At 35.9% G+C, this 21527-nt stretch overlaps 1 protein-coding gene across 2 annotated transcripts in view; it reads left to right on the plus strand.

Moving 5' to 3' along the window:
• TDRD12 (tudor domain containing 12) overlaps positions 1–21527 on the plus strand; it is a 62430-nt gene that overhangs the window by 17114 nt on the left and 23789 nt on the right. For both annotated transcript variants that reach the window (XM_020985039.2, XM_078150098.1), the window contains exons 9-18: positions 3005–3123; positions 9473–9549; positions 10822–10899; positions 12126–12186; positions 12520–12618; positions 15980–16165; positions 17674–17830; positions 18390–18517; positions 19135–19326; positions 19623–19751. In XM_020985039.2, coding sequence (XP_020840698.1) covers positions 3005–3123; positions 9473–9549; positions 10822–10899; positions 12126–12186; positions 12520–12618; positions 15980–16165; positions 17674–17830; positions 18390–18517; positions 19135–19326; positions 19623–19751 — 1226 coding nt within the window. The remainder of the gene's footprint in view (positions 1–3004; positions 3124–9472; positions 9550–10821; positions 10900–12125; positions 12187–12519; positions 12619–15979; positions 16166–17673; positions 17831–18389; positions 18518–19134; positions 19327–19622; positions 19752–21527) is intronic.

Here is a 21527-nt window from a genome sequence, read left to right on the forward strand (position 1 = left end):
ACTGTTTTGTTTCTGTAAGAGCAGAAAACTTTGTATGTATAATAAAAACACTGCAGTTCATAATATACAATAGTCTTGATTCTGAGACAGGTGTTTCTGGCAGCTTTCATTGGTGTCATGTAGTGTGATGGCACTCACAGTGCAGAGTGCGCTTTTGTGTTCAGAACCAAGGCTTCAGTGAAGTCGTGCGATGCAACATGGGCAAGCAGTGCCAGAAACACCTCGGGTTCATTACACATTTGATTTTGAATTAATTTTTGGTCGTTGCATGTTCAGAAACCTTTTACCGTTGTCAAATTTTTCATGATCCCCACACTCAGTGGTATAAAACTCAAATAGAAATGGATCCATGTAGGTTGCATCTTAACTAAGAAAACCACAAACTAACATTATGTATGTTGAATTAAACTTTTATTTTGTTAAACATTTACCAGTTACATTTTAGTTTGGTTCCAGTGGGCTGCAGAATGGCACTGGGGTAGGGAGGCATTGGCCTCTGGTTTGCTACCTGTTCTGGTTCAGCTCCCTCATAGAGGAGGGTCTGAGACTGAGAAGCGGAAGGATTTGTTCAAGGTCACGCCAGACGGTAAATAGCAGAGTCACGCTATGAAACCTGCTCGCTTTGAGTCAGTCGACAGCTACTTAAGCACTAACAGCATGTCAGGCACTATGCTAAGCCTTCAAGAAGTGTACTTTCTGATGGGGGGAGACATGCACATAACTAGGTATGCAGTGTTAAATAGCTGTGTGACCAACCCTCTGTTTGCCTCAGTTTCCTGAATCATCAAATGGAGATAATAACAGCATTTACCTCCCAGGGTTGTGAGGATCAAACAAATTAATATCTATAAAGCGCTATTATGGTCAGATCATCTTAGTAAGTAAGTGAGGGAGTAGTTGGAGTGGAGAGAGACTTGAGGCAGGGAGACTAGGTGAATGCTATTACAGGCATCTAGGTGAGAGGTGATGGAGGTCAGTGAGGGGGAAGGGGACCCTCACGAGTGGAGACAGGACTGTAAGCTTCTGGAGGTAGGCACAGTCTTCATTTTCATTTTTGTATTCTCAGTGTCGAGCACATAGAAGATGCTTAAATACTTAAATTAGTTTAAACTCTAGGAAACTGTTCTACACTGAGATGTAATGTAAAATTGGAAATTGAGGGGATGCCCCTCAATTGGGGAATGGCTGAACAAATTGTGGTATATGATTATGATGGAATACTATTGTGCTATAAGAAATGATGAACAGGATGCTCTCAGAAAAACCTGGAAAGACTTATATGAGCTAATGCAGTGCGAAATGTACCGTGTACAAAGTTACAGCAGCATTGCTTTACGTGTTGACTCCTGTAAAGGTCTTTTCAGATTTAATGTTCATAAATTTAACAACTTATTTTACTCTGCAAATTCATTTTAATGTAGAAGTCAAGCTTGATTTGTTTTATGCTCTCAGATTTTCATATGCAAAATGTTCTTACATTGAAGCAGGCTTTTATTTCTTTCTCTTTTTTTGTTACATTTTATGTTCTGAACTGTCTCACTCCCCAAACTGCACTAGAGAGGGACACCTTTTGATGCAGATTATAAATATATGTGAAACCATACTATGTATAGTGTTATTTATCAGTTTTTTCTCTCCAAGTGGATAGCATCTTCCTTCATAGGCCTTTTTTAGTTAATTTGAATATTTATAGTACTCACAATAACTTGGTTCACAGTCATTCTTCAAACAATGTTTCTGTTGCATAAATCATTCTCTTGATTCTGGCTCACTTCATTTTTTTGCTATTTCAGAAGTCTTTCCATGTTTTTCTAAAATCAACCAGCTCATCATTTCTTACAGCATAGTAGTATCATATACCACAACTTATTAGGACATTCCCTCAATTTCCAGTTATTTGCCATCACAAAGAGAGCTGCTATAAATATTTTAGAATATGTAGGTTCTTTTCTTTTTTTCTCCATCACCTTGGGAAACAGGTCCAATAGTGGCATTGCTAGGTCAAAGGGTATAGGTAGTTTAATAACTCTTCGCGCAGAATTTTAAATTGCTCTACAGAATGGTTGTATCAGTTCACAGTTCCATCAACAGTGTATTAATGTCCCAGTTTTTCTACATCCTTTCCAACATTTGTCATTTTCCCCTTCTATCATTTTAGCCAATCTGATAGGTGTGAAATGATGTCTCAAAGTTGTTTTAATTTGCATTACTTTAATCAGTAAAGATTGAGAGCATTTTTTCATATGACTATATATAATTTTGACTTCATTGAAAAACTGGAAGCAGGCTTTTAATATAAAAGTAGAATGTCATAAAAGGAGAGTTTACTCTTAAAATAGCTATCTTGGAAGACTTGACAGGTATTCCAGCAATGTTGCCATTGTTCAGACTATTTTGGACATTCTTCTTCTCGAATTTCCTTCCCTAATATACTCACTGCACAAGGAAAATTAAGCCTTTTTTTTTTAGTCACAAATGGTATTACTTAGCTTGATGTTCCTTATTCACCAGCCTTTCTTTTAGACCTTAGACTATTTTCAAAAATCCAGCCTTATGAGCCATAAAGATTTTCTACTGTTAAGCATAGTTAGAAAGACTTGCCTTAAGCTCATGAAAAGTTCTGGGGTGGTCAGCCTGTTATTCTGCACCTTCTACAACTGTAGAACAGCACAATGAAAATTAATGTTTTGAATGATCTCCCAGGAGCATTGCAGGGTCCTAAGAATCATTAAAGAGAAATATTACGTGTATAGTATTTGGAAAACAACTTGAAGTCAAGAAAATGTGTTAATATTTCCAAAAAATTTCCAAAAACAGAAGTTGAGAAAAGGGATTGGGGCTTAATTTTGAACAAGTCACAAAATTCAATTAAATTGAACTCCACATTTTCTGAGCATTCCATTAGGGTTTCAGTTTTTATTTTTATATCCTCGTTTTTTCCTCCATCTCTCATCTGCACCGTATCATTTTCAAATGCTTTATGTGACAATTTATTTATTTGCAGGTGTGATTTTACAACATAATGGACTTTCATTAGATTTATCCTCTAAAAAAGTGAGTGAGAAGATAGAGAAGATATATAAAGAAAAGGAGTGTATGTATTCAAAAGAAATAAATAAAATTGTAAGTATTTAAAACTGAATTAACAGAAAAGCTTATGGTCTTGCTTTTTTATCTGTAATAAGAACAAAAACTTTTTAATCTTCAGAGGTACTCAACTATAACCTGAGCACTATTCTGTACATAGTGAATATAGCAATTGTTTGAATCAATATTTTGAGATTCAACTCTCCTGTTAAATAGAATCTTAGAGTTGGGACCTCAGCAGAAAATCCTTTCTTTCAATACACTAAACTTCCATACCCAAAGAGATCAGAGAAATAGGAAAAGAATCCATCTGTATAAACATGCTTATTGTAGCTCTTTTAATAGAGGCAAAGCACTGAAAACTTATGAGACAATGCCTATGATTAGGGGAATGGCAGAACACATTATGGTACAGGAATTAATGGAATATTCGTAAATACTGCTGTAAGAAAAAAGGGACATTTTCAGGGAAAATGGGAAAACGTGCCTGAACTAATACGGAATGAAAATGAAGGACACTGGGAAAGCAATTTATACGGTGATAACAAGGTTATAAAAATAAGCAACTTTGAAAGACTTAAGAACTCTGATTAATACAGTGTCCAGCAGTGATGTCAAAGGACCCATGCGTGCTACCCACCACTTGACGTATGAGGTACCAGACTCAAAGTGCAGAATGAGACATACCTTAATATCCTCAGCAAATTGTCATTCAACCTCTGCTTGAAAACCTTCCATGACTTAGAAGGCAAATACTTTCTAAAGGAGCCGACTCCACTTTGGGTCAGTTCTTATTGTTACAAAATTTTGCTTTTTATCTAGCCAAAATCAGATACCTTTCAGGGTCTCCAGCTTATAACCCCAGTACTGCGTTCTGGCATCAGAAAGTCAAATCCCTCTTCCAGTATGACAGCCTTTCAGATACTTGAAGGCAGCTGCTCTTAAGTAACCCCCTAAGTCTTCTGTTCTCCAAGCTAAATGTTCTTGGTTCCTTCAGCTGATTCTTCTGTGGCAGGAGTTTTTAACCTTGGGTCTATTACATGTTTTTAAAAAAAATACTTTGATAACCATATTTGAATATAATTCATTTTTTCTAATCCTGTGTATTTTATTTTTTTGCATTTAAAGGTATTAGTTTGAGAATGGGTCCATAGGCTTAACTAGACTGCAAAAGGAGGCAGTCCAAGAACCAGAAAAGGCCCCTTACCATCATTGTTGCCCTCTCGGACAGTATATCTATATTGATGATGTGACTGCCGTAGCTTTCTTTTTTTGGCTTCCATGTCACACTGTTGATTGATCTTGAGCTTGTAGACATTTTCTTCTTAAAAAATTATTCTCTATTCATGTCTTCCCTTCTTATACTTTTGCAGTAGATTTTTTTCCCACTTAATAGTATTTTATTTTTTCCAATTACATGTGAAGATAGTTAACATTCATTTTTTTCTCTTTTTTTCTTTTTTTTTTGGTGAGGCAATCAGGGTTAAGTGACTTGCCCAGGGTCACACAGCTAGTGAATGTCAAGTGTCTGAGGCTGGATTTGAACTCAGGTCCTCCTGACTCCAAGGGTGGAGCTCTATCCAGTGTGCCACCTAACTGCCCCTCATCATTCACTTTTATAAGATTTTGAGTCCCCAAGACAGCAAGCAATCTGATATAGGCTATACATGTACAATCACATTAAACATATTTCCACATTAGTCATGTTGTGAAAGAAGAATCAGAACAAAAGGGAAAAACCATGAGAAAGAAAAAAAAACAAAAGAAAAGAGAAAATAGTATGCTTTGATCTACATTCAGACTCCATAGTTTTTTCCTTGAATGTGGATAGCATTTTCCGTCATGAGTCTCTTGGAATTGTCTTAGATCTTTCCATTGCTGAGGAGAGCTAAGTCTGTTATAGTTGGTTATCGCACAATGTTGCTGTTGACGTGTACAATGTTCTCCTGATTCTGCTCACTTCACATCAGTTCGTGGAAATCTTTCCAAGTTTTTTTCTGAAATCCACTTTTGCAATGGATTTTTATTTGTTGGTTTTTTGTTTTGTTTTAGGCAATTGGGGTTAAGTGACTTATCCAGGGTCACACAGCTAGTAAGTGTCAAGTGTTTAGTCTGAGGCTGGGTTTGAACTCAGGTCCTCCTGACTTAAGGGCCAGTGCTCTATCCACTGCGCCACTTAGCTGCCTCTGCAATGGATTTTTAAAAAATCCTAATTGTAGATTTGGAATTTATTCCTATTAAAGTCCATCTTACCAGGTTTGCTTTGGTAATTTTCTAATCCTGACTGTCATCCATTGTCTTAGCTGTTCATCTCAGGTTTGTGCCATCTGTAAATTTGATAAGTAGGTCATTAGCTCAGTTATCTACCTCTTTGACAAAACTCTTGGAAGAGCGAAAGGTTGGTTTGGGCAAGCTCTGTAACCCTCTTGGACCTCAGTTTCATAATTTGTAAAGTGACAGAGTGAGACTGGATGACTGCTAAGTGCTAATGTCATTATGAATCCGCCTAACTCTAACGACATCCTGTTTAGTTAGGTATGTGGCCCTAGATAGAGCACTAGGCTTGAAGTCAAGAAAACCTAAGTTCACTTTCTGTCTCAGATATTTACTAGCTGTGTGGACCTGGACAAGTCACTTCACCTCAAAATGGGGGAAATAATGGCACCTACCTCCCAAGATTGTCATGAGGATCAAATGAAATAATTTGTAAAATGCCTAGCATGCGTTTTGTGGTACATAGGAAGCACTTGATAAAGGCTTCCTTTTCCCTTTCTCCTCCTTCCCACATCTCTGGATTTTATTGTCAAGAATAACATAGGAAGCTTTACACAGTACTGTCCTAAAATCCAGATATGCCATATCTAAGGCATCCTCCTGATTTACATGTCTCATGACCTTGTTCAGGAGAGAATGAAGTTAGTTTGCATGCATGAACAGTTCTGAGTAATACCATGCTGCATGGTAGTGAGCACAGTTTCCTCTACATGCCCACAAATCATCTCTTTAATAACATATTCCAGAATTTTGCCATGAATGAAAGGCAGCCTCCGCATTCAATAGTTGGAAGATGCTAAACTCAAACTTTTTTTTTTAAAAAAATCAAGACTCTTTTCTCTCCTAATCACCATGTTTTCCCCCCACAGAGAGCTAATAATAGCTTTGTTATCACATCTACTAGTTAATTTTAATAAAAGTTTTATTGATTTATTTAAAATATTCTTGTGATTTTCTAACAGATGCTAACGATGTTCCTTTGACCCAGCAGAACTCTTCCCCATAAGAAAGAATTATACAGGGTGTCCCAAATATCTTACTGCAGTTTTAAGCTCTAATAGCAAAACATAGCAACTCTTTTTGTAGTAGAAAAAATTAGAAACTAAGTGGGTGCCCATTAGCCAAGGAATGGCTGGACTGTCACATATGAACATAAGGGAATATTATTGCTATGTGGCAGCTTTAATAGCTTAAAATGGCAGTAAGATTTTTGAGACCCCCTGTATTTAAACGGAAATAACTAACAAATTGGCCACTGATAACATGATGTGTTCCATATCTTGAAAAAAAAGTGTGTTCCACTTTTAGTCCTCCAGAGTGAAAATTAGTCAGTGCATTGCTCAGAGTTATGTATTATGCCAATGTTTCCCTTTCGGTGATTGTGGTCACTTTGTGACCTGTTCTCTTAGTTCTGGTTATTTCATTCTACATCTGTACATACCAGTCTTTCTAAATTCTCTGAATTCTTCATAGTCATTATTTTTAGGGTGCAATAATGTTCTTATGTTCACATACTACAGTTCAGCCATTCCTCAAATGATGGGCACCCACTTGGTTTCTAGTTTTTTTGCTACTATAAAAGTAATGTGTTTTAAAATTGTACTGTGTGCCAACTTTTAACAACGTAGCATAGCTCTGCGTGTAATTTCTTATTTATGGAATAGCAATATAATCCTAAATTTTAAAATGCTCTAGTGAATCTAGATGCAGGCAGTGAAATTCCCAGTAATGCCAGAGTTATAGTAATGTTAATATCCCCCAAATTAGCCTTTCAGCAGCTAAAATTATTTTTTGGCTCTGCAATTTGGTGATATCTGGAATTTGCTTCTCTTTACCACTCCAGCCCATCCTACCCACTGCTGTCAAAATGATTGTAATGTTCCTCAAGCACAGATATAAAACCATGTGACTCCCCTACCTAACCAACTACAGCATTTTTCTGATGCCTCAGGAGAAATATCAACTCCTCTGTTCAGCTTCTTCAGACCATTATAACCTGGCCCCAACTTCCCTTTCCAGCCTCATTGGACATTATTCCCTTCATGCAGTATACAGACAGGCAGATTGGTCTTTCTATTCTTCACAGGATGCTCTGTCTCCTGTTGCAATGCCTTTTGCGTTAGCCAGCCCATATTTTGAGAATCCCCTTCTTTCTTACCTCTTCCTCATAGAGTCTCTTTTCCTTTAATACGCAGTTCAGACCTCATCTTCTGTGGGAAGCCTCTCCCAATCCTTCCAACTGCTAGAGCCCTTCCGCCAAACTACCTTGTGTTTAGCTATGTTGTATAATTTTATATTTATTCATTTTCAACTTAAGTGTTCTGTGTATTTTTGTATGTACTTATCTTCCCTATTAGAATGTAAGTTCATTGTGAATATGAACTCGTTCGTTCTTTTTACATGTATATACCTAGTACCTACCACAGTGACTTGCAGTTGGTGGCACTTAAGGAATACTTGCTGATTAATTGAATCTAAAGTAGAACATTATTCCATTTGTACTGAGCAACTAGTTCCTTCTGGTCTGAATCAAGTCCTAATTAGTCATTTCCTTCCTTGCTTTTTCTGCCTTTTGAAATGGCAGCTAGGTGGTACAATGGATAGAGTGCCAGGCCTGGAGTCTGCTTTTACCTCCACAACATCTCTCCCAACCACCCTTTTCTGTCTCCCCACCCCACAATTACCCTAGTTCAGGCCTTCACCATTTACACCAGGACTATAACAGTAGCATCCTAATTGATTGCCCTGCATCCTCTTTTTTTCCCCAACTCTTTCTCTACACGGCTGCCAACTACAAGTCTGACCAGGTCAATTCCCTGCTTTAATTTCAGTGGTTTCCTGTTGCCTCTAGGATAAAACACAAACTCCTCCGTTTAAGCATGTAAAGCCCTGCAAACTGTCTAGTCTGTCATTTCAGACTAATTATACACTATTCCCTTTTCTATACTTTGTTCCATTCACATGACCTACTTGATATTAGAATGTAAATTCCTTGAGGTGAGTTCTTTGACTTGCAGATTTGTATTCCCAGTGCCAAGGGCCCGACTTCAAGTGCAAGTGATTTCCTGTGCAACTACAGGGTGCTAGTGCTCAGGCTGGCTCTGAACTACCTCTGAAACTACAGAGTTTGCAATCTCTGCCTTCAGGGAGCTTTAATCAATTTGTTCAAGTAAGACAACTGAGGGTTATGAAGCACTTCCTGTGTTCTAGGCCCTGGGATTAGTGCTAGGAATACAAATACTGGCTAAAAAGACAGTCCCTGCCTTCAAGGAATTTATTTTCTAATGGGGAAAGACCACATATTTAAAAACAGGGGTGATTTTCTGGCCCAGGAGCACAGTGTCTAAGTGCAAAAAGTCAGAAGCACACCCAGGAGGGGACTGAAGGCTGGCTGGCCTAAGCCCCTCCACAAAATGGAAGCTCTAGGAAGAATTCACCAGTGGCAGAGAAGGGCTTGTATAACAGAGGAATATTCTTTCACCCCACATACTCAGTCACTTGCCATATCTTGTCACTTCAACCTTCCCACCATCACTTGTGTCCTTCCCCTTCTCTTCACTTAAATCACAAGCACTATAGTTCGGGCCTTAACGATGACTTCTTACCTTGCCAATTGCTGTACTACTTGACTTCCCAGATACCTGTACTCTTGACTGTCCTCACCCCTCTCCCATCTTAACCTAAAATCCACTCTGCCTCTGAGAATCCAGGCTGTGGTAGGGTCATTTCTGTCTTATCTTGCCTGGAAGTACATCACCTTCTGGCTGTTTCCAAACCATGCTGCCTATCAAGTAGCCCTTCCCTCCTCTCTATTGCACCTTTTTGTGTTGTTTTCTCCACTTAAAATGGAGCTGGAGGGAGAGGGGCTGTCTTGCTTACTTATACCTGTATTCCCTGTCACTTAGCACAGTGCTTGACTCATAGTAAATATTTTCTCATTTATCTTAAAAAACCTGTTTAATATGTGAAAATAAATTTTGAGTGATTTTAAAACTTCTGGTGTTTGAACAGAAGATATTCTAATAGCATGAAATATTTACTAGGATTTTCCTTAATGGTGTATATACTTAGGAATCCAAGTGTTTTTGAAAGTGTTTTTGTTTTTGTACAGACTGTCGCAACTGCAGCATATTGTCCTAGAAAAGGAGGCATAACTATTTATGCTGAGCCAGATGTACATGCAGAAAGGTACGATCGAGAATTCAGCAAAGTTGCTTATGGAACTAATTTTAGCTATCTTAATCTCATAAGAGGTACAGGATAACTCTACAGGAAATTGTCCTGATTTCCAAAAAAGCTAAAGGGTGTATTTTAGTAATAGTGCAGCAAAACAAATGACAAAATCTCTTAAGTAATCTAGACAATAAGTCTATTAAACAGATTTGAAATTAGTTGAATATTAATTAATGGCTTTATATGTACTGGACTCTTTAGTTTTTGCTTAAGGTCTGCAAAATGACTCTGGGCTTGACCCTATCCTCAGCAATGTTTTTATCAGTGCCTTTGATGAACACACCATTGGGGTCCTTATTAAATTTGTAGGTGAAACATAGAGCAGCAAAAGATAATAAATATGATAAAAGATAGAATCCAGATTTTTAAATTTGACAGTCTAGAACTATATGCTAAAACCAGGAAGATGAAACAGAATAATTATAAAAGATATGTAAATTATTAAACTAAGACTTCAAAATGTAATTAAACAAAGGTTTGTACAAATAGGTATTGAGAGTGATTTAAAAATGAATGTGGTTTCTGCAGCCCCCCTCCATTTTAGTCTAGTGCTGGGGGTTTGACCACAGATTTTTATCTGAGTCAGTATTTTGTGGAAGATATTTTTTAAAATGAGCATAATCTTAAACTCTGTTAATAAGAGTAAAACATCCATATCATGGGACATAGAGTTAATTCCTGTCTTGTTATGTTCAATGTTGGTCATGCTGTCCCTGAGGTTTAGTGTGTTACCATAAGAGAGGGATATACAGATGATGCTGAGTCCAAAAGGTGACAGAGATGGTGAGGGATTGGTCTAGAAACCATGTCATGCAGGAAAAAGTGGAAGAAGCTAAGACCATTTACCTGAGAGAAGACATGTGGGCAAATAATTATAATGCATCACTTACGAGAGAAGTACGAATTGGGAGAGATCCCATAGGGTCAAATGTAGCTAGCAAAGGCTGCATGACAGAAGTGGCATTTGAGCTAGGCCTGGAAAGATGGAGGAACATTTCTTGGCAGACATTTTGGAGGCCACTGCAGGACTTTCCACAACAATGTAAAAGATGGCCTAAAGGTAGGAAAGCCTGGACACTTTAGAGAAGCAGTTACAGTCCGATTTAGCCAGAGTGTCAGTTTTATCAGATAAATGAGGTAGTAACATATTCTTTAAACTATTTTCAATGTTTTTGACATGTTTATTTATAACGTGTTCTCAAATGAACTTTCTCTTGAAATTTCTAGTTCATGTCAGAAGTTAAATGAAAAACAATTCAAATTGACATCAAAGAAGAAATATGATGAAAAAAATGGCTGTGTGAAGTAAGGAATTTTCTCTAGTGATTAGAAAGTTTAATAATGGCATGAAAACTTGAATTTGGCACATGATTTCACACTGAGAATCAACTTTACATTTCTGCTGGAAGCAATAGTACCACATACAGTATATGTAATAATTTTGATTGCATCTTTTTCCTGTGGTCAGGCCATTTTTGTCCTGATTTGTTTTAAGTTCTGTTTCGTGTTTCTGAAATTCTTTGGTAGTAAGTAATCATGAATTGTTTCTGATTATAGTAGAGGAATGTGCCAAAAGGAGCAGTTGTAAAAATGTTCATCAATTTAGCTTATTTACTGGTGACTGAAGTTTTTCAGAAGCAGTATTACATGTTAATTTTTGCTATTGATTTCTGTGGTTGTTGGATTTTTACTTTTTTCTCCAAGTTGTTTAGAGTTAAAAAGAATTGATCACAGAGATAAATTTCACTGCTTGTATTATCTAAAGGCTCCCCTCTGGTGAAGTGAATTCCTCACAATTTGGAGCTGTAGATAACTCGGTATCCTTTCAGATTAACAAAGCACTGATTTCAAAATGATTTTTAATACACTTTGCCTTTTTGAGAATAGCTAAGTTTTTTCCATGAAAAAGACAGTTTTACATGCATTTCTATCAGTTACCCAGATGTAAAAAGCACCTTCATGCAGGTTAGCTGCAATTTGATGATGTGCTTTTGTTTGATTAAGGATCCAGGTGTGGCCTAGAGGGTGAATATATTCATGTCATGATATGTGCTCCTTAAGAATAAACTCTGTGGGGGCAGCTAGGTGGCGCAGTGGATAGAGCACCAGCCCTGAAGTCGGAGGACCTGAGTTCAAATCTGGCATCAGACCAAACACTTGACACTTACTAGCTCTGTGACCCTGGGCAAGTCACTTAACCGCAATTGCCTAAAAGCAAAAAAGAAAAAGAAAAAAAGAATAAACTCTGTGCTTCTCTTGTTAGCTGACAGAGAGGTCCGAGGTCCCTACAAGAATGAATTATTTGTCTGACAGTGTAGTAATTTACCCTCCTTTGCCTCATTTTTCACATCTGTAAAAGAAGGGAATAAACTATATAATCTTTAAGGACCCTTTCACCTCCAAAACGTCTATAATTCTTTGCTTTATGACAGAAAGACCGTTTTTGAATGCCATTTAGCTGGTAATAAAATAATTGAATTGAAAACACAAAAAATATTCTTAAATTGTCATTTTGACTAACTATTTTACAGGTTGCTGCAGTTTTTAAATCCTGATCCTTTGAAAACTGATGGCATCCATGACATACTGCAGGTATTCCAAGGCCTCAGAATGCACTGAAAATATTTTTGCTCATGTTTATATTACCATCACCTCTCTGCTTTTAGATCTGAGAATGTGGGAGAAGGTACTATGTTTTTAGAAGGGTGGATGGTTATCAAACATTCCACCCAGAAGGTCCAGAGGTCCACCTTTCTCCTTTGTTGAGCAGTAATATTAACTTCATTGATTGAAGCAGTTTTTCATCTATGTGTTGGTCAATGTATCCATGATGTTGAAAAAACTTGTGTGTCTTTTGTGCATCTTCATTCGTGGTCATCTTTAAACATAATTAATAATCAATTTTGCTTACTTCATCAATTGCAGAAATTGAAGTCTAGCATCCCGCAACCTTCTGTTGTTCTTCGAAATAAAATTAAACCCTGTTCATTTGAAACTGCTCCGCTTTCAGTGGGTTTAAAAAAGGTAAAAATATTGTCTTTAAAACATGTTGAAGATGATATATATATATATATATATATATATATATATATATATATATATATATGTACATACAATGATATATATAATTGAAGTGTGATGGTCTTTAGTTCTTTAGATGGCATTAGTATGGCTTTTTTTTTACATGTTTAATGTTTCATTCCATTAATGCTTTTTATTGCAGAGCTATTGTAAATGTTCCTAAGAGAAAATGCTTTTAAACCTTAAATTATATATGTGTGAGAAAAGTTATTTTTTTGAGTATGCATAAGCAGGGATCTTCACAGGGGAGAATGAGTTAGCTAGAAGGCAGATCAAGAGCTGTAGAACTTTTCTCTCTGTTCAGCTCTGAGGAGTCTTTTATTGTTTGTAGTAGACTATAATTTTTATTGTTTGAGTAGACTATAATTAAAGTGTTTTTACTGTTAAGTGTGTGGAAAGTCTCTGAGACAGAAATTTACACAGGTTTTTTTCCTTGACCTCAGAGAAATTTCCTAGCCTGATTGACCTCTTTCTCCTTTTCTTTCCTGAGCTGTAAAGACAAGCAGAAAACTATTGTTCACTCCTTAAGAAAAGGTGGGGTAGATGGTATGGGACAAAGCAAATTAAGATCCTAAGGAACCTGAGTTATTCCTTTATTCTGATAAAAGTATCCAACTAAGTAAAAACTCACCTTCATGATGGGCCTCTTATTTAACACAGAGGAATTACAATGCAGAAGTGGTTGGACTGTGAGATGCCTTTTGAGAGATAGTTGTAGGGTGCTAGAAAAAAGTATAGTTAAAGAAGTTTACCTTCAGCATTTGTTGTGTGATCATGGGCAAATTACTTCATCTGAGTCTCAGTTTCTTCATCTATTTAATGAGGAAAATAATATTTGCATTATACAGTGAGGATAATATGTGCACTGTCTACTTCACAGGGTAGTTGAGAGAAAAGAAATTTAACAGAATACCATATTAATGTGAATTAATATTACTCTAAAATAATAAAAGATTCAGAATGAGTCTGCTACTTCAGCATTGAAGAAATAGTATAGTTAGATTAAAATATGTATTGGTTGTTGAACCTTAAGGTGAAAAGGTTATTTCTAACATCTTTTGGGAACAAAATTTCATTTAACAAAGTCCTGACCTTAGCAATGGTTGGCCGTGTTTCTTACATCTGTCACTTTGTAGCCATGTGACCTTGAGCAAGTCAATTAAATTTTCAGCCTCATTTCCCTGTATAAAATAAGGCATTAGTATCCACCTCCAGGGTTGTCATAAGGAAAACACTTTGTAAACTTTAAAGTACTGTAGAAATGAGACATACTTATTATTATTCCCAGCCTGAAATAGCCTGGTCACCGAAGAATATTCCCCGTGTTTTAACCATATGGCTTCATCACTAGACTGATCACTGACCCTAGAGAGTGGTATGAACATACTCCATATTAGTGGCCAACAGTTGCCCAGCAAGCAGACAAGTATCCTAGGTTGTAATTAGTCTGAGTTAGATAGTTTGATCTCATTGAAGATAGCCAGGTACCCTTTTTACTATACCCTCATTTATTTGGGCTTTCATTTCATTATAATTTTCCCATTTTCACTTTGAGAAAAGCATTCTTTCTAGTAGAGAAAAACCTAAGCAAAATAAGACTTAAGTAGTTTTGGCTATTCTAAATGGTTGCATCCATCTCCAGTAGGAGCCCTGTTCCTTCTTAAGTCTGGAACCCAACCTAGCTTTTTAAGAGTCCTTTTGTTTTCTTTACAGTTTTTTAAAAAATATAAATGGAATAGTGTATACTTGATTATATTTAGTAAAAAGTGGTAGCTTTCTAGATGTCAGCTGAATATGAAGTTATGAGTAATTTAATTTTTTGTTGTAGTAGATTTGAATACTTAATTGTCTGTCCTTTGAGAATCCCTACTGAAATAAAAGTGCAGAGTTCAGTGTTGCTAAAAGAGTGGCAGACCCCTTCTTTGCTAAAACTATTGGTGTCATTGAAGTATTTGGGAATCTCATAGTCAAAAAGCCATCAGAGGCATGGTATATATAGTAGTTTCTCCATTCTGTCCAAGTCTGCCCTTTTGGCTTTGGTAGCTATCGAATACCCAATGGTAGAAAAACTTGGGCAATCCAATCCAGTAAATTCAATTTTGTTTCTAGTTCAGAATTTCTCTTGGTTACAATGCAGGTTTATTTCTTATGATCTGAGATAAAGTTAGAGGGATTGGCTCATCTTTCAGAATATAGTCACTTAGTTCAGGTTGTCATACCTTCTTCCCTAATACCATAGTGATTGTTGGTGAGATTTCTGGTATTAATATCTACTTTCATGACAATGAATGATTTGGAAAATCATATACATTCATATAATAGTTGAGATTTTTTTCTTCTTATTTGCAAATTGATAGTTTTCTGGATTTTTTTTCTTAGAGTTGTGGCTTTCCTAGTATAGTTTCAGAGACTTGTAGTATAGAGTATCAGTTTCTTTTAAACATCCTAGGGAATTCTGATTGTGACGGTTCAAACAGACTTATCTTGCCCTTATTTTTAAGATGCATTATACTAGAGCTGAAGTAGAACATTTTTAACTGTGATGGCAATCCACTTTAATTATGAAGGATGACAGGAATGATATAGATGACATTACACACTAAAATACAAATCTCAAATTAGCCCTCATTCATATTAACAAATTGAAGTTCATTTTACAAGTATGTAATTTGAAAATATGTCATGTAATTAATTGAACAAATAAATGTAATAAAATGAATATGTAATTTTGGAAATATGTAATTAGTGTAAGTAGAGCAATAGTGATGATTTATGTTTTCAGGCAAAAAGTAGAGCCTTTGAAGTGGGCAGAATATTCTTCATAAGTTATTTTTTTTTAAGGAATATAGAAGCTGAAAAGATCTCTTGAGGTCATCTAGTCTAATTCTCCCATTTTACCAGTGAGAAAACTCAGGCTTAGAAGGTTGAATAATTTGTTAAAGATCACACAGGGAGGAACAGAGTCAGGACAAACCTGATCTAGAACGGGTTGTTTTCTTAGACCTTGCTGACACCCTTAAGGTGTCTCTTTTACACTAAATGCTGGAACATATGTTAAGATGACCAAATCTAACCATTTTATCTAATTTTTTTCCAAAAAGAATAAATTTTTTGGGCAAAATTTCCTTTCAGTCCCTTTGTTAAACTTGAAAAAAATTGTATGTCCTCCTAAATTCTCTGTTCCTACATTCATGTCTTTACCGATCCTTTGTGATATTGAAATATTTAAAGAGGAAGTAGAAAGTATTTACCAGTAGTATATCTTTTTTGTTTGATTAAATTTGTTTTTATTTTTCTTTTCCAGACACTTAGAAAGAATAAATTTCTAGAACCCACTCACACTGAGTCTTATTGCTGGCCACCAATAGCTCGTGGATGTGATGTGATTGTCATATCTCATAATGGAAATGATCCTCTCTTATATATTCCACCAGTGCTTACATTTTTGCAAACAGGGGGCTGCTACAAGTCATTACCGAGTAGAAATGGAGTAAGTTGAAAACTTTTTGTTTCACGATAAAAAAATTTAAATTTATATTTTAAAATTCAGATTCAGAGTTTTCATAAAGCCCCAAGTTGAACCCAAACAAGCCCAGCTTCCTCTGTCCAGAACTTCATCTTTCACTCTTGACAACATTCTTGCTTTTTCTTTTCTCTACTGATAAATGTCTTCACTAAGCATCTGCTTTGCCAGTGGAATTTTGTCTTTTGGTAGCCTAAGGTGTCATGAAATTGAAAGTCAGTAGGAAAGAAGAAGAGGAAAGGTGTGGTGATAAGAATAGGGTGTGGGCCTAGGTGATAAAGAGGATGGAAGGGTTGAAAGGTTTTGGAGGCTATCACAGAGAGAAGGTGAATCGGTGTGCATCCTAAAAAGGTCATAAAGGCCCTACTTCAGTTCCTCATCCTGTGTGATGAGGGTGACCCTTGGTTCCAAGAACTATGCCATTAGAGTCCAAGGTTTGAGTGCTACTAATCTGTAAAGTCTCCAGATAGAGGCCCAGCAGTGCACAAGAGTGTCATCCACAGGTAAGCCTGGGGAAGTTCAGAGAGGTTCATCTCACTGTGATGGTTCCAGGGTTAGGGATTTTTAAGACACAACTTTCCAGTAGTGTTGCAGTTAGCATCAATAGTGGGAATCCGTGCTTTTGAAAGGGTGCCGTTAAGGAGTGGAGAGGCTTGGTGGGCAACAGTAACAGAGTTATAGTTGGCATTATGTAAAATAAGTGATTTACTAATATTTGGTAGCAAATTCTATTTTGTCAAGAAGTAGAAGGATTGGAACAATCTTTTCTTAAGATTTGTTACTTTTTTTAGTGATATCAGTGCTTCAGATGCCTCCATTATGATATTCCTGGGGTTGAGTCTTTCTTAGTCTTTCCCTAGGAAATGTGTGGCAAAATTATTTTAGCCTTTAGGGACATTTACAGTGGGGTTTGACTGGGGAAGAGGGTATTGGAAGGAACTCATTTCTGCCTTTTGATCAGAGGTTTGGGATAGGGAAAGTGCAGTCGGAAGGTAATTTACTCCTTGGGGAGCTGCATTAATGTCAGGCTCCTTCTAACAGTACCATTTGGTTTCCGATTATTATTGTTTCTGAATAGTTGTCTTAGAAGTTTGTGTGTTAATGCAGTTTCTAAACTACACTGAAAAGAGGCATAGCTGTAGTGGGAAGACACAGGACTAACAGTCAGGCCTGGCTTGATTCCGTGTCTGCTGTAATCTCTGTGGCCTTGAACACATCGGTGTAGCCTTCTTGGTCTCTACTTCTTCCATCTGTAAAATGAGAAGTTTGGGTTATGGGGTCTTTCAGGTCCCCTTAAATTCTGTGTTTGTTTGTATCTCATTTATTACAGAAAGTCATTCAGATGCTAGATTTATTTTAGTTCAATGTATGTAACTTCTATTCCATAAAATTAAATTTTCTTTTCTAATGCATAAGTATATTCTTTTAAATTTTGATCCAGAATTATATGAAATATTTCTTTTTTGTCTTTTCAGCCATTAGTGGTAATTGTATGCCCTGGATGGAAAAAAGCGCAGCACATTTTTGAATTATTACAAGAGTATGGTAGAGGTTCTAGGCCTCTTCATCCCATGTTGTTAATAATTGGACTTAACAAAGAAGAAGCTCAAAATACGAAGTTTCAGAGGGGATGTAAGCATATTTAATGGAAAATAATGGAGACTTTGGTTGTTCATGTAAGAGAAAAATAACATGGTGTTAAGTGTAAGTTTATGTAGGAAAAATATTTGGCACAAAGCTAAGATAATGTATCTTTGTGTTTTTCTTGATTTTATTCCTGAACCTTTTGATAGAGCCTTTTTTTAGACTATACATATAAACTAACTTATACATATAAACTAAATCAAAAAAAGATTTATAGAAAGAGTTAATCACAAAGTTCATTCTATTAAAAAAAAACATTCCGTTCCATTGATGTGAATATAATCAAGTCTCCACATATAAAAAGCTAGCCTGTGTATTTTGGTTTTAGCTTAAATCTGTAACACTATGAATCCACTTCAAAGTTGACACTAAATATTTTAGCGATTTTTTCCTCAAATATACCAATTTGCTTTAAAAAAAAACACCTAACAAAAAGAAATTATTCCTAAAATCTGCAGCAGTTCTGTGATATGTCAGTTATGGAGAGGTTTGAAAAATGTGCAGAAAAGATGAATTATATTAATCACTTTTTCTTCTAAAATAATAGGTGAGGTGATTATAACAACACCCCATAGTCTCTTGAGACTTCTGAAGTATCATAGTTTATTATTTCTTAGACTCTGTCACCTTATTTTTGATGAAGTTGAAGTATTGTTCTTCGAAGCTGGTGAGCAAGTAAGTACATTTCATACTCAGATACAATTGTTTTGTTCACTCTGATTTTGTTCACTCAGCATTTTAATTCTGACAAGGCTTAGAATGTAAGTATCTAGTTGAGAAAGGATGAGTATGTTCCAGATCATCTTTATTCTTTAAGTCTGCCATTGGCAGAAAGACTGCTTCTGTCTTAGAACAGTGCTTTGCATTTAGTGTGTGTTTATTAGATTTTCGAATTGAAGAACATTTGCCTGACAGTACATTCTGTATTTTTGTTCCTCCCATTTAAAATTTAATAACAAGGTTTTCTGAATCAATGTCGCTATCTTTAATATTCTGGTCATTATAGAGTTGCTGTTCCTTTATATCTTAGTCTTTATGTATGTGACTGTAGTAGAATTAGATATTACTGAAAGATTGTGAGTGATTTGGCAGGACCACAGTATATAGAGATCCCAGACATTAATAGAAAATCTATTTCAAGGTAGTCCTAGAGACTAATTCTGCAAGAAAAAAAAATAGATGTAATTTGAGTTAAAATTTTTAATATTTATCCATGTTTGTCAGGTAGCACCAGTTTTCTAAGGCATATTTCATTAAATCAAATAATCTAAATAAAATAATTGTTTTTGTAGATGCTTACTATCTTAGACTATTTCAAGAAAACTATTATCATTGAAGAAAGAGAATCTGCACCTCATCAGATTGTAGCTATTGGAGCTCATTGGAGCAAACATATAGAACTTTTAACCAAAGAATTTATGAATGATCCTTACATTGTTATAACAGCCATGGAAGAAGCTGCTCTTTATGGAAATGTACAGCAGGTAAGCCATGGGTGTAATTTTTTTCTTGGTGCAGAGATTCAAGCGCTATGTTGTAATGTTTGTATATTTGTAACTAATTTAGGTGTTAATTCTAAAATTTTAAAATACTTTAAGGTATATTTTTAAGAGTTTGACACCTTAAGATAACTGTATAAATATTTAAATTAGACAATTTCATGCATTTGATTTCATCAAAATACCATCAATGAAAAATGAAGCCAGAAGAAATATAGAAATTTGGAAAGTTATCCTTTTAAAAAAAGGTTACCTAGTTTTATTCTTTTTTCTGTTACTAGGTAGTGCAACTTTGCCTAGACTGTGAAAAAACCTCAACGTTACTTCGAATGCTTGATTTCAGTCCATGTCATGCTCAGAAGATCTTGATATTCACGAGTTCTGTGGCTGAAGCAGAAATAGTTTGTAAGGTAAGAATTTCTAGTGAAAGAGAAATATATTATGTTCTCAAAGGTTAGTTGCCTGTTCTTCTATCTAAAAGTGAATCAGGTTCTGAGAACTTAGGCCAGGTAAATAGACTGCAAGGATTATGAGGTGAAGAAAGAATTAAAAACAGGTATTGATTATCATGTCTTCTCAGAGTTATAACAGACAGTATGGTTGAAATAAATAATATCATAATTTACATTTATTACCTATTTGGTTCCAGAATTGAGAATCTAGTTTTTCAGAAAATTCTATTCCCTTTCAAGTAATTTTCTGCTGCCAACACCCAAAGGAATCGAGTATTTCTTCTTGAAAGATTTTGGTTTCGGGTCTACAGCTTTTCCTCTTTTTTCTTTCTATAGTATCCCTCTTGTGTTATATCTCCTTTGGTACAGTACAATGTACAGTCAGCTATTTCAGATACAAAATTACTTTACCACAGAGTAAGGAAACATAAAATACAAAGTACAGATTATCTAAGAAGTCTCTCACTAGTCTGCTAAGCTTATCTCAGTCCCCTGACAGTTATTCTTTCATTCCAGGTGACCTGGCAAATTCCTGTACCCCCAGTCTCTGGATCATTCTCTTCTGTCCTTGCTAATGCATTGCTACCCCTAGTACAAAGCCAGGAGCTGTTTCCCCCCCTCCCCCCCACAGTACCCTTAATCTATGTCTCTTAGGCTAAAGGTTTTTTCCCTACAACAGGATTCCTTAATTCTCAGCATGGTACAGGCTTAGAAGGCAATTCAGATCATTAAGCAATATGATCCATAAATCACAGGTATAAATTTTGTGATCTTATTATATTAGTGCAATGGCTTTGAACTATTAACACGCAAAGTTCACATACAACAGTTTCACTTACTGCCAGTATAGGAGATAATATACTCACTTTATATAATCTTGTCACTGAACCATATGACTACTGGACTATGTCACAACCATATAGCAGGCATTTCAGCAGGTCGGTACTCCAGCCCCAGTTCACCCTTAGATTTCATTGTAATTCTGTAGAACATAATTGAAAAATTTAAGAATAAACTGATTGTCTGGAAGCCAGTTACCCAATACAGCAATTTTATTTCCTCGGTGTCTATCTTTTTTAGTCCTGTTGCTGTACAATTTTTTTCAGTCATGTCTGACTCTTTGTGACCCCGTTTAGAGTTTTCTTGGCAAAGATGCTAGAGTGGTTTGCCATTTCCTTTTCTAGCTCATTTTACAGATGAGGAAACTGAGGCTAACAGGGTTAAGCGACCTGCCCAGGGTCACAGAGCTAGTCAGTGTCTGAGGAGCTCAGGAAAATGAGTCTTCCTGACTCCAGGCCTTATGTTTTATCCACTGTTGAACTTAGCTGCCCTTACCTTATGGTTATATAAACCAAAAACTTAATTACCTCTTCCAGTTTAGGAAGTATATTAGCCACTAATATGACACATTTAGAGATTTCTTGATATCAAAAGATTTATGTAAACCATAGAAAAGAGCTATAAAAGTACAATACTGTACAATTATTTCATGTAGGGGCAAACTTTTGCTACCCGTGAGGGTATCTACTGTATTGCATTACTGATCATAAAGAAGATTAAGTTATCAAGAAAGATCAAATTATAGTTGTTATTCTGTGCTTTAAAAGTAGGAAAGCATAAAGATTTTCATCTTCTCCCCAAATATTTTTCATAGTGTTAAAGACATTAGAAGGCTTAGTGTTCTGGAAAATTTATTTGGTTAAATCATTCTCCAAAAATTCTAGATAAATGAGG

The sequence above is a fragment of the Phascolarctos cinereus genome, unplaced genomic scaffold (genome assembly GCF_003287225.1).
Source record: "Phascolarctos cinereus isolate Bilbo 61053 unplaced genomic scaffold, phaCin_HiC Scaffold_2;HRSCAF=192, whole genome shotgun sequence".
Lineage (NCBI taxonomy): Eukaryota > Metazoa > Chordata > Mammalia > Diprotodontia > Phascolarctidae > Phascolarctos > Phascolarctos cinereus.